The sequence below is a fragment of the Bombus terrestris genome, chromosome 11, assembly GCF_910591885.1.
Source record: "Bombus terrestris chromosome 11, iyBomTerr1.2, whole genome shotgun sequence".
NCBI classification, from domain to species: Eukaryota; Metazoa; Arthropoda; class Insecta; order Hymenoptera; family Apidae; genus Bombus; species Bombus terrestris.
This window is the reverse complement of record NC_063279.1, coordinates 5,808,948-5,823,241: the sequence shown is the minus strand read 5'-3', so window position 1 is coordinate 5,823,241 and position 14,294 is coordinate 5,808,948. Positions and strand designations below refer to the sequence as shown.

The 14,294-nt window shown below is 36.3% G+C and overlaps 1 protein-coding gene across 3 annotated transcripts in view; it reads left to right on the top strand.

Moving 5' to 3' along the window:
• LOC100646794 (protein rhomboid) overlaps positions 1-14,294 on the top strand; it is a 490,668-nt gene that overhangs the window by 379,988 nt on the left and 96,386 nt on the right. For all 3 annotated transcript variants that reach the window (XM_048410568.1, XM_048410567.1, XM_048410569.1), the window contains one exon: positions 1,019-1,136. In XM_048410568.1, coding sequence (XP_048266525.1) covers positions 1,019-1,136 — 118 coding nt within the window. The remainder of the gene's footprint in view (positions 1-1,018; positions 1,137-14,294) is intronic.

The window sequence follows — 14,294 nt, the reverse complement described above, 5'->3', positions numbered from 1 at the left end:
CTCGCATGCGAGTCGATTGCACACGTTTACGATGCTTTCGACTTCTTACGAATACGAGTAGAAAAAGGCGGCTTAAATAGACATTTGTTCCACTCATTGAATATTGCAATTTTTATTTTAAATATATCAATATTTTATATATTTTTTACATTATTAGTTTAATATCATTGAATTCTCGATAAAAGCGTACAAAATCCGCAGTTTATTTATAAGTATCCTATAACCTCCTTCAACGAGGATTTTATGCTTTTCATTGAAATTTCCGAATCTCTAATTGCAATGTTCCATGCAGCGTCTATTGTACTTCATTCGTCAATATTTTTTTACGTAACGTTCATTGTTTATGGACATTTATTGTAATGTTTTAACGTTTATTTTATACACCGTAGATTTTTAAATACGATTGAAAATACCGCATTCAAGCTGATATTGGTTGACGAGTTTATTGTTGGTCAATACATTTTTCGCGTTGGAATATCATCCGTGGCAAATGTATCGATCTATCGAGCCTATATTACCAATACGCGCGATATAGCATTTTCGAAATATGATTTGTTTATCATTCATATTACAGAGTGAAAAATGCGAGCAACCTTTGCTTCTGGTTTTTCCATACATCGATGTATTTTACCGTTTCAATGGATTGCAAATCAGTTAAAAAAATCTCTATGGGTAATATAACAAAGCAGAAATGCTTCGAACAATACCTTCAACTTGGACAATAAAATCTACAAATAATATTTTGTCAATAAAAGTCAATAAAATACAGTATCGAGAGCAAAAACGGAGTGTCCAAGCTACGCATTTTTCTTCCTTAATCTATTCCACCAAGCAAAATCGCGACGATTCGTTCGTCTCGAAGCAAACACAGCTAACTAAACCGTGATCCGCGGAAGCAACGTTTCGAACGTTAAACGTGGAAAAATTAACGCGTCAATGTGTCGAAGAGAAAACGAGAAACAAAAATGTAACCAAAGGCAAAGAATAGAACCGGTGAAAGAAAATTTCTTAATTGCAGGATGGTCCGCATGATCGGCGATGAATTCCTTACGGAAGAAAGGGACCGGAAATACTACGCCGACCATTACAGGTGTTGTCCACCGCCTCTTTTCATCATTCTCATCACCCTTGTGGAGGTTAGTACAGAACAAACTATTCTCTGTAATTTAAACCATCCAACAATTTAATATCGTCGTTATTTTCCGCTGTACTTGCGTTTCGCGGTGATTAGCGTCGTCGTCGTTTAAAATGGAATAAAATGATCAAAGAAGGATGACGCGGAGATGGTTCGCATCGTTGCTGTTAAAAGTGAACCTACCAAATTAATCAAATTGAACGGTATGACATTTTTTGCGTCTTCGTCGAATTACTATTTTTATCGGAACAGGAACGTAATTACATCTATTCGTTTATTTCCTTCGTGTCGCTTTAACTCTAATCGATTACTTGTAACTTATTTAACACATTGCTTACGGGTTACGAGATATCTCGTTTTTAGCAAGCCGAACGTTGTGACTGGGTCACGAGATATATCTCGTTTATATGTTTTTTCGACTGAATCGATGACTTAAGCAACCACAGACAAATGTTTTTGTTATGTTACCAGGGTAATGAAGCCTTGCGCATTCTTGTGACAAATGATCAGCAAAACAACCGAATGTTGACGTTCCAAGCAATAAAAACAATCAGTCGGTATAGCCAGTACATCGGTAGATCAAAAATGGCTCTGGGAGCGCGTTTTGCGCGCTCAGCGCCGTACGCAATTTATAAGTGTTAAATATTAACACTTTGACTGCCACGCTAAAATCACACGTTTCGCTCAGGATGCCACAGTGTTTTAACACAGTGCACCGTTAAATGCAAGATTCGTTCTCATTTTTTTTATCTCCAAGTATCTTCTATTTATCGGTTATATTCAAAATGCCCTAATTGTCAATTTTCATTCAATTTTTACAATTGTAAGAAACTCTTGCGCTCCGGTCACGAACGATCCACCGTGTCGTCACAGGAGAAACCGTGGCCGGTCATATATCACCAACGTGGCAGTCAAAGTGTTAAGATTCATATCTATGTAAGGTACATATCGAAACTCTGGCATTGTTAGTTCAAGTATACGTTTCCAAATTTATTCATCGAGAAAAAAAAAAGAAAAAGGAAAGAAAAAAAAAAGAGCGGAGATTCGTATTTGAACAATTTGTGTCTCTCCACCGGACACAACCATAATGCTATGAGATTTGAAATTCGCGGACTTTGATCACGTCGCGTGACCCGTTGACTAATGAATTTTTAGTGAAAATTACACAGTGGAAGGATGCGCGGTGACAAGCGCGAGCGGAACGAGGGCACTGGAACTGCTCGTGCCGCTGTTATTTATTAAAAATGCCTTTGATACGCGTGTCTCTTTTTCTCTATCGCGTTCGCCATCATCATGCTCCCCTTCCTGGTTCATCTCGCCGGTTCGAACACCAGTGTCGTTACTTTTATATCGCTGCGCGATTAATATCGCGACGACGATGGCTGTTCGTCTTTTTTTTCACGCGGCTCTGAAAGAGTGTGCCGCACCTTTTTGCTTTTCACGCTGTCGCTCTAACCGCGTTATTAAATTTCACCCCTTGCGAATTTGTTTTCGCTCGCGTCCGAACTATGAGAAAGAGGGTGAAAGAGGCTGGCTGTGTAAAGCAAGGTCGTTAATTTTGGTTTACATTATGCGGCCAGATTCAGAGCGACCGCGAGAACCGGCCAACTTTACGGGGCAACCTGTAAAATACCGTAAAAGTTCGTATAAAATGGCAACAACGAACGCACCATGTTCTGTGACTTCATTCGAAATTGCTGCAACGATATACACTGTCGTTTCGAAACGCGATATTCGATCAAGATTAATCGATCAGAACTTTATACATATTCATGCAAAGTTCCGATGCAAATATACAAACGGATAAAATGTAACAACTTGTTACACCTATTATACTCAAAAGAATCGTAATTAATTTCAATTGCGATAATTACGCCCTGGCGTTGACAATTTTTTCGTCTAAATTCTATCGAGAAGATCGAAGATAATTTCTATGCTCGCTTGAACGTTTTCGAATTTCATCGGTATAATCGCGAGGCAGTCGTGTCTCGTTACAGTGCCAATGAAATTTCAAAATGTTTCGCCTAACACGTACGATAAGTTTCCTATCACAATTATTCAAATGCTTTCGTGACTCGGCCTGTTCATGGATAAAAAGCCAATTGATTTTGTTATATCAAATTGACGAGATTATCGTTTTTGATATCGAATATATTAAAGAGTCATTTATAGTCTGTCGGTTCAAACGAGATAATCATTTTTAAAGGTTCTAATAATTTCCTAATAATGTTTTTTTTTACTCGTAAGCGTGTTGCTATTTCGTGTAATGTTCCGGCTTGGTTATTCCCGCGGAACTACGTTGCAGCCCGATAACTACGTTATTTACATTGCACGATATTAAACATCCTCGTAAATGATACGAGTTTCTTTATTTTCGATCGAGTAAAAAGCCGGAATAGGCTAACCAATGAAATTCCATTTAATTAAACGCTGTTTCTTTGACAAATGTTTCGAAATTCCCTCGATTTCCAATACGAAGAGACAATAAAGAAAATACAAAGGCATGCATCGCAATACGTACCAGTGCATTAATAAGTAGAAAAATTGATTTATCTGGTACTTATTTGTTGAAAATGCTCGGTCCGGAGTTTGTTTAACCGAAATGAACGATTCCATAATTTCATACGTTTGCGAATATGTATCGGCCAGAAAGTTCTATTCCTTCTCGCTGTTTTGACTTCGCGTTTTAATTAATCAGAACTGTGCGTATGCGTTTATGCTTTAATTAAATTTATTCCGTGTTTTTTTTTATCATAGATATCGTTTAAAAGCCCGATATAATCATCGCCAAATTATCATTGCAAATATTCAGAATTTATTTCAGCTTTTCGATAGAAATAAATGTTCGAGAAGCAAAGTAATTTTTCGGATTATGTCAAGTAGCTTTATATGCTCGTTGCTATGTATTTTTCTATGTGCTTTTACGTATCGCGGCAAAGAATAAAGTTGGAACTCGACTAATTGTAGAACTAAGGGAATCGTACTTCTCAAAGTTGAAATTACCCTAAGTCTGAATACTTGAATTATTCACCTGTGTACGTATCCTGACTTCGGTCTGCCAATCTGCGATTAAATATTTATATTTTCTGAATTGTTATCGAAGTAAGTCTTCTAAAATCTAGCCATCGAAAATAAAAAAAAAAAAAAAAAAGGAAAAAGAAGAAAAAAGAAAGGGGGAAGAGACTATCTCTCAAGTTGGTAGCGTTTTCCTATTATTCATGGGTTAGCCTTATTTGAAATGCCGCAGTGATCGCGATAGACAAAGGAGGGGCCATCAATTTCCTTGATTATTTTTCTTATTTTCGTGAAAATGATTAGCCGATATAATTAGCCTTTACAAGGGTATCTCGTTTGTATGATAATACGCGAACGTGTAATCACGTTCTTTTGACGCGTGGGCGTGATGCGTGATCGATCGACTTTTTACGCGAGCAATTCGCACGCGAAGAATTTCACTTGGATGTATCGCGAAAATAAATAATAAATGGCCGGCCACGTCCCTTTCTCCGTTCGCGTCCACCAATTTTAGATAAATGCTCTTGATACAGGTATTTCAATGAATTTTTAACGAGAGTATTTTGCAACGATTTACATCGGTAGGAGCATCACCGTTTAATTGGAAACGAAATAATCGACATCGGTAATTTCAATTCGCCAGCGGTAATCGCATAACGTTTCGAATATTTCGCTTAAAAATTTTTAACTCGCCGAATTATTTATTGGTGTACCTCTGCGTACATTTGTGACGTTCTCCATATTAGGGTTTCGTTTCTTTAAAAAAAAAGAGAGAGAGAGAGAGAAAAAAGAAGAAAATCCACCGTCAAATTGGCAAAAATCTGCACCTATAATGAGAAGGGCAGACGAAAAACTGGGAAAGTTTCTATTTTCGATATTCGATATTCAGTCTATATCGGAGGTTCCGCGCTGTTTTCAGAAACGTTCGGTTCTTCGAGTAAATACATCGAATTATCTGTTGATCGTTCGTTTCACCAAAAACTTCGAAGTATTTTACGGCAGGCGGATATTTGTCGAATTAATATTTGGACGATTCGAAGAAGCGCCCGCGAAATTACTTTTCATATTTGTTGGAAAACACGTGATCAAACATTGAAATACTTTTCCTAACCGTATTCAAATTGTATAAATCGGGTACAACATTTTAGATTTTTGCAAATTTTTCCAGCTTCCTCGATACTTTATATCTTTCATCATAGCGTATTACGAATGGTACGAATGTTGTTTCTGTCGCCTATAAAAAGCGGGAAAAGGAAAAAAGCTAGTGTGCAAGTAAATGTAGAAACATTGGAATTATTTCCTTTTGCAGACAAAATCCTCGGTTTCAAAAAGGTTTCGCTGTAAAAATGTGCTGAAGTTTATTGGTCCGTCGTATCGTAAAAATTGTTAAGAAGTTAAATTGACAGAATTTCTTAAATACGGGACGAACCACGGGTCTCAGGTGCGGTGTGGATATACAGCAATCCTTTCTGATCGAACCACCTCGTTAATTAAATCTTCAAGTATACCCCACGGCGTGAACTCGCAACTCCAGAAGCAACATGTGCGCCTACAGAACCTGGATCAGGTTCCTAATGCTTTGTAATTAAAATGTTACGACTAATTGAAAAAAATCGATTTTAGTTTTAAACGCGATTACGTTTAATCGACAAAGTTTCTACTTAAGTATCATATAAATGCTTCTTTTTTTAATTTTTTATTTTTATTTTTTATTTTTTTTATTTTTTTTTTTAGCTTTTTATGTGTGTTTGATTTTGTTCTTCCGATTATTGGAAACCATTGTCGGAGATGTACAGAGAATCGATAAATTAAATCGCAGTACTGTACTCGCTTCATTGATATTTAGCAACAAAAATGGATTACCGTGGATTTCGTCAGATTTGCCCATCAACCTGCTGATTAAATTTCAATGTACCTGTCACCGTTAAATACGATTATTCGTTAATGAATTATTTGTACACCTTTCCTGTTACAATTTCCAAAATTATTCACCCGACAATTTGCACGACATTTGTCCTATGAATCGGGGAAATATTTAAATACCAAAAAAAAGGAAGAAAAAAATGTTAAAATGTTTTATCAAATAAAACTTCTATCGAAAAGCTTTCTAATTTGATTTTTTATTTAATTTTAAGTTCCCTCGGCATTATACAATTTTTTCTAATTATTTTAAATTTACTGTCAAAATTAGAATACGACTTTTCGCGTGTATCATTCTCAATAACAGTTCCATCATCGTTCAGTATCAACACATGGTAAGAGAACGGTACAACGTAACTATCAAATTACTTGGAAAATTCACGATGAAACGTAAAATACATTTTGAAGCAATCTATCTTCTAAAATGAGCGAACAAATATTCTAAAAGAGGCATCTCGTTCGTAGTTGCAAAAGGATTAAACGCTTATCGTATCATTAACATCGCGCGTATAGATTAAAAATAAATATTCCTTTCCTCCTTCTTCTTTTCTTCTTTTTTTAAAATAAAAACGTAACAAGATTTTTATCTTCACAACGTCAGTGCGGCGACTACTTTATTCGATATTTATCATTCGAAAATATTAATCGCGGCATTACTGTAAGAACATGTTAGAGTTGCATCACACACGTCCTACCTATACATATGACTACACGCAATACCTATAGGGAAGCTATAATTTTAAACGGGATTCTGGTTAATACCCATTAGCGATTGGATTAATACATGATTCATGCACGCCAGACATTGTCAAATTCGCCCCGGATCTAATTACAATTTATCGCGTTCCACTTCTCTCTTTACCTTCGCTTTCCTATCGGAAATATCTCCACCTTTATTTGTCCATATATCATTTTCAGCTTTGTGACGTATTCTTTCGTCTCACGTCCTCTACACGCGTCTCCTCTCTAATCCATCCGCATCCATCCCCGTTTTCATGTATTTTTCTTTCGCTGGTTCCGAGCACATTCGTAAAAATTTGCAAAATAATTTAAAAAAAAGAAAAGGTCTGTTATATATAGAAGGAAATTCAATAACTCTGGACATTCGCAGAGTAACAAAATAAAAGCGCTAGATATTTAAAGAAACAGGTGAATATCCACATTGCCGACTACTAGTATTAAGGCACCTATCCATACTTAATACAAATTGTTCTTATTTACTACTTATTTTATTGCAAATCTGTTATGCGTGCCGTGCAACGTAAAATACCAAATACAGTAAAATTTACTAGAATTTTGCAATAAATATAACCGATCAATAATGGTATATTGCGTTTACTAATAGACAACGCTCACGTTGGCCCTGATATTATCATTTTGAGCAAAACGTTGTCATCGAGTTCCTCTCTATCGTTGCACAGAAAAGTAGACAAAAGAAAGAATTTGTGTCTTTCCTTTCCTATTATACTGCATGTCGCCGCTTTAATTGCACCGCTTCTGCTTTCGTTACTTTGCATTTCTCTCTTTTTTCTCCCTCCCTCCCTCTCCCTTTCTCTCTCACTCTCTCTCTTTGTGTCTCGCGGTTTCATTTTCTCATTCACCTATTTCTGTTTGCTTTTTTCCCCTGTGTTTCGCCGACGTGCCTGTTTTCTCGTTACTCCTATTTCTCGTTCTAATAACTCCCTTCTAATAGTACCCTTCTGCCTTCGTCTGTCTTCCTCGTATCCCGACGTTCCCATTCGCGCGTCCATCCTCGACTCTCTGTCGCATTTGTTATTGCGCGAGCGTTTGCGTCCGTGTTTGCGCCATGTATTAATAACGCGGATATTCACTGCTGATATTTTACGCGTGTGCTCACCGGCTCATCGATCACGAATGAGAGAGCAGAGGATATACTAGTCGGTAATGGTCGTAATAATAATCGTAATTTGGACATTTTCGCCAGTCTAATGTATTCCCCACGCGGTTTGTTCTTCTTCTTCTTCTTCTTTTTTTTTTTTTTTTTTTTTTTAATAGGATAATTGGACTTCGTAATTAGATCGCAGATTTTTACGAAGCCAGCTAACCCCTTTGCTTTACGATCTCTTCTGTTATCGCGTTAAAGATTTTTATTTATCTTCGAAAGATGTCCTGGCCGATATAAAAATTATTCAGATATTATACACAACCTGAGCCTGTTGATCTTTGATTTTATAAACTCTAACGAAGTGTGCGATTGAAACGACATTACAGATACATTTGCAGCAATTGTGTAAAACGATGAATGTGTCGTTGAAGAGATAGTGAATTTTATGGAAGAAAAATTAAAGTTGCAGGAATATGAGAACTATGTATTGTCGTGAATATTTTGTTTGAAGAATTGAAATCTATCGAACGTAAACCGAAGAGGTATTTTTAGAGCAAATATCAGAGTGTTCTTTCATTTTTCTGGTAAAGAGACAAACATTTTATTACGAGCCTTTCAATTAATTATCCGAATCGGCATTCGTGAAAGCTCGGTAATGTTATCGTTCGACCCCTTGAAATTTTGCCAAAGTGTATTAATTTTACAGTTCTTTGAACAGAGTACATTTTGTCCTAAATGAAATATTTCTGTTGCTATCGTTTCTTTCTTCCAACGTACAGATGCTTTTGCGATGTCAGTGTACATCATTTTGAAACAAAGTCACATTGCCAGATTAGAGGAAATTAAAATAATATTCGACGGGAATTTGAGAAATAAAGCTTCGGCACTAGGATTACAACGAAACCAGTAAAAGGGGTTGGTATCGCATATTTCGTCTTTCCAAGTGTTAAAAGCACGCAAATATTTTTACTTAACATTTTTACAACGCTTACTTTTATTTCTTATCTATTATTAGATAGAAACGCGATTGCATACGCTCGACTATTCTCGAGATATCGAATATTTGCCCGCGGAAAGTCAAGAACCTCGGCTCTAAATCCCGATGAAAATTATTTCGTTTCACCAGTAGTCTAAGGTAAATCTGTTCAATTGATCGTGCAATTTTCGCACACCAATCACCATTATCGTTGATAGGAAAGTAAATTCTAGGAAGATGGCCTGATTCCGTGAGAGGTCCGAATCCCTTCGTTCTTTCGGCCATATCGAAGCGTGTAATTTTTTTCTAGTTAAGGCCGCCGCGCGGAAAATTAGAAATTTAATGACCTGTTATTAACGTTGATGCGATCAATGCATCGTCGAGTATCGTGACTTACAAGTTGCAAGTTATGGATTCGACGCCCGATTCGTGACGATCCCAATCCTAATGACTCGAATACAATTAGAGATAATACGTTGACATTGCGTGTACTCGTACAGCTTCGCATTAACCGACGGAAATGCATAGAAAATTACATTTTCGTTTACAACGCGGGTCGTATAACGACCCTCCAGTATACTCTACAGGCTGTCGCAAAATACGCGAAGGATATTTGGATCTGGACAGAAGCCAAATTCACCAACTCTATCTTTTGTCAATCTTTTTCTACTTCGTCGCCTAAGTTGGACGTTCGCCGTGTTCCATTCTTGGAAAGCGAATTATTTATTTACGCGAGTTAATTGTCCGTTGCAACTAGACGGCATAAATAATTGGATATTCCAAGCTAAATTCTACAAAACGATGTTCGCAATTTCATTGTTTTTTTCCTTGTTCTTTTTCGATTTCCAGTGTCACTCAATGTGGTTTTCGAATGGCTGGTTTTCAGACAGTTGCGACACCCTGTAGAATATCGACTGTGTTCGTAAACAGACCAAGGGAAGAGAAAAAGGAGCAAAGAGACAGAACAGAGAAATATTAGATGGATATCTACAATATCGTTTGAGTTTTACGCATCGCATAAGAACTTTATACCTGTTTGCAAGACACGCCGTTTACCAGCTCGTTAAATTCTTTTATACTCGATTCTAAATAAAATACCGATACTTCCCGTTGTTAAAGTTAAAATCACTGGTTTTAACAGGCTCTCTGTTGGCAACCGACGTCGATTATGTCGATGTCCTTGCATTAAACAGTTTTAAAAGCGATTTAAGCTCGCGCGCCAAGCGTAATTGCGAGCAGAGCTTGCCCGAACGGAGAATTAAACTTTTAAATTTTCATTCGAGAAAATACACTGTTGTGTTTTCCGATTAAATTTACGATAATTACAATTAACTTCCATTAATTTGTTTAGCGCAAAAATTCGACGAAATCGATACGTCAGTCCGTGAGATATAGAGGATATTGATTTGATGATATGAAAAACAGAGTTCATCGGAATACGCTTACTTTGAACAGTTCAGGTTCTTTTTCCCGTAGAAGAAAATTATGTTGTCGAACACATACGTATCTACGCTTGTTTCATATCTATTATTTATCTAATTTTCGTTATAGAGTAGAAAATAGGATTATTCGATTCAGCGAAGCTTTTGTATCTTAGAATTCAAGCTCCGACTTTACACGGAATAATCAAACTCACGTACATTCTCTTAACACGTAAAATACCGAAATTTCGAAAGTTTTCGTCAAAGATTCCTATAATCTGCTGTCACATTCTGAAAACTGCGAATATAGTTACTAATTTCGGAGTAATTTCGATGTTACATGCACAGGCACACGCAAATTATTTTACGTACAATAGCTTCTCAATTGTGTGTACTTATCTGTATACGACTTTGCAACAAGTTTTTCATGAATCATCGACATATGCGAAACAATCGAAACGATTGGGTATCGATTGACGTAGACAGATCGGTGGAAGAAAAATTTGAAAAATATCATATACAGGGAGTAAGAAAATTCAAAGGTAAGGAAAGGAAAGGCGAGATGACTATGATGTATAAAATGATATGAATAAAAAACGAGGAACGAAAGAAGAAAGCGAATAAAAATTTGTGAAAGAGAAAAGTATTCGAAGACGAGAGCATCCTCGAACGACGGGAAAACATACATCGGAAATAAAAACTGATTCTATATTTAACAATAACAGTGCTTACTCCTATTGTGCGCAATCGTACAAAGCAGAAGGTCTATCCCTCTCTTTTATTCTCTACATACAGTTACTTACATAACTGATCAAACACCCTTTGAAATAAAACAACAGTAAGAATTTTTAAAACAAAAATAAAAATGACGATTTTTAAAATGGAATAACAATTTTAAAGAAAAAATTGCGATTGGTCGGAATCGCGAGGAAAATAGTAAATACCTCTTGTTACAGCTTTCATTGTCTGAGCTTCTAATGAAAATTTAAACGACGCGTTTTGTCCATTTGTTGAAAATTTCATCGAAATCGGTTGCTGTTTCTACGAGCTACAGATGGTTAAAATTAACGAAAGTCGTAATTTTTGTACGGCTCTCGGCTTGAAATATAAATTGATTCTTACATCTTTAGATGCCTGTCGAAAAAATAGAAAAATTTTCCATTTTTTCAAATCTCTTTCTTTTTCACGCCATCTAACACGAACTAATCCTTTCAACTTCTCGAAAATACTCAGGTCGTTTAATCGTCTTATTTTAAAAACGTTAGTCTGTTTTAACGAGTACGCGTTGATATGTGTATGATCTGTTATGTATGTGTGATACGAGCGTATGTGTTGCGCGATGAATTATGCGAGTAACTGTAGTTACGTACTCACAGACTCGTCCTCTTACGAGTTTCTATGAATTTTAAATACATATCTTGTTTTATATTTAGACTATGACTAAACACTGTGAATGTTTTATAAACACAAATGAAGAAATAAAACTTAAGCAAAGATTTGTTTCGCTCGCTAAATATTATAACGAGTGACATACTTTTCATATTGTATACGTATTTCTTTATTATGCGTATTCTATGTACCTTCTCACTTTGAAATGTCTCATAGATGCATAATAATCGGTATCTTGCGAGAGAGTTTCGTGAAATCGATAATTTTTTTTTTAGGAGAAATCCATAAAGAAATTTGATAAGAATAAAAGTTCTGATAATATACGTATACGTACTTGATAAGGTATTAGATTAAAATCGGTTTTATGCGAAAAAATGAAAAGTATGATTTATCGCGTCTTCCTTCTGTATTCTTCTGTATTAACAAAATCTCGTTTGTCGATAAATCCGATATTCAAAGTTACTTTCCTAGAAAATGAAATAAATAAGAACAATTTCTAGTAATATCAAATTTAGAAAATTCAATGACTTTCCCTTTGCCCCTATACTTCTATCTTGCTTATTTCGTTCGTTCGTAAAGCCTCGTAAGGTTTTCCACATTCCAGGCTGAACCAGAGCTAACTACTTCCTGGCCAAACTAACCTCGTTACATAGAAACGATATTAGAGAAACGAACGTCACTCCATCGTTGCAATCTACCATTTGAAATACTGTTTGACCAGTGAACGAAGTATATTTAATTGGAAAATTAAGTTCGCTTGTAGCACTTCTCGGCCGTCTTGCGCAAAACAAAGAAACCAGATTCCTCGAATCCAGATGGGACACGGAAAACCAAAAGGCTTGATTAAACATTTTCAATTTACAAAAATCGCCGTCCCGTTAGAAACTGCGCAAGAAACAAGAAGAAAACGCAACGTCATTTCTATATTTCATGAAATTAAAAGAAGTTACCGGCAGATGGATGATAATTACCGAAAATTGGGTTTTATTATTTTCTCACCTCTGTGGCTGTATGAACAGAGAGATTGAATTTTTAATTTTAGCGATATTGGAAATATATAATTTAAATCGCGTAATTTCGCACTCGGCCTTCTCTTTTCTCCGAATTTTTATTTTTACGGCAACGTTATCTTTGCGCAGACTGTGATACAGACAAAAGTATCCGAATGTCGGAGAACTTTTTTCCACATTTCTGCAAGTTTAGAATATGAAAGATGGACCGAGATATAAACGAACCAGTTTGCCTAGGAAGCGTAGAAAAATATAATTTGCCGACGCGAAGTTAAACATCTCGCATACTTCTCATGTAACGTAGCTCCCATCGGCAAGAGGCATTTACCTTCGTACGTTTACATTTAGCCCCATGCAAGCACTTGCCAATAATTTAAGTTAAAATCGCAACGTCGCAAGTGCCATTGGAAACGCTATAAAGCGTCGTCTTTTAACGGAAAACGGATGGAACTTCTTTATTACTGTCGTAGCGACGGGGTTCTATTTGAAAAACGGAAAAGTAAGAAAAGAGAAAGAAAAGAAAATAATATCTGCATCAGTTTACGAAACGGGAAATTTAAACGGCAAGGGGCCAATATGAGGACGACGATCGAAGATCAAACAATTTCCTTGTCTGGTCTGGTCCTTCTCCGCTGCTGCATATGCAGGTTGAGTCAGACCATTGCTACGGGTTACTGCTTCTATACGGTTAACGATATTAAAAAGTGATGGAGAAAAAAATTGAATCAACTGACAATGTCGTGGAATTTTATCTTGTTTAATACGCGAAAAAGTACAGGCATTTTCTTTTTTAATATAGCCAGATGTTTTGTTTCCGTATAAGACGATGATTCTTCCGAATTGTTCCTGGTATATCGCGATATATTTAGATTTATGAATTATTCCTTAATCAATAAATTTGCATACGTATCAACATTTTCGTAGACTAATCGAGAGATAGGAACATGATGCGATATATTAGAAGCACATTTTACTTGGTGGAATGGCTGAAACAACGAAACTTATACTTGGAATAAAGATCAAGTTTATTTCTTTTATTTATGCTACTAACGTATCAAAATATCTAGAATAACACGCGTAAACTCTTCTAAAGAAAATTCTATGTCTGATAAATTATTAATTTTATCGAACGTCTGTCTTCCTCGCTGTTACACGAACAATATCTGGAAGAATTTACTCGCCTAAATGGAGTGACACCGCGCACCTGATTGCATTAAAAAAGATGTAACTATATTTTCTCTTTTCTCAGTGCACCATCGTACGAGGAAAAATACTATTTTATAGAGATAAATATTCCGAAATCATTCGACTTTCTTTCTGTCGCTTTCTACTATCGATCGCGCAAACAAAAAAACATACAAATCCAATTCGTATGACTACAGTGAGAACGGAGGCGAGCAATTCAAGAACGTTATATGGTGTCCCGATAGCTAAACAGAATTCGATATATGGAAAGGCTCGACCGGGAACATCGTTGTTTCGGCATTTTCATGAAAATATTCGATTCTAGGCGAAAGCGGATGCGACGTATATCGAGGTCCTCGGGACGGTCTTCCATGGGTACAGGCCCTTCCAAAATTCA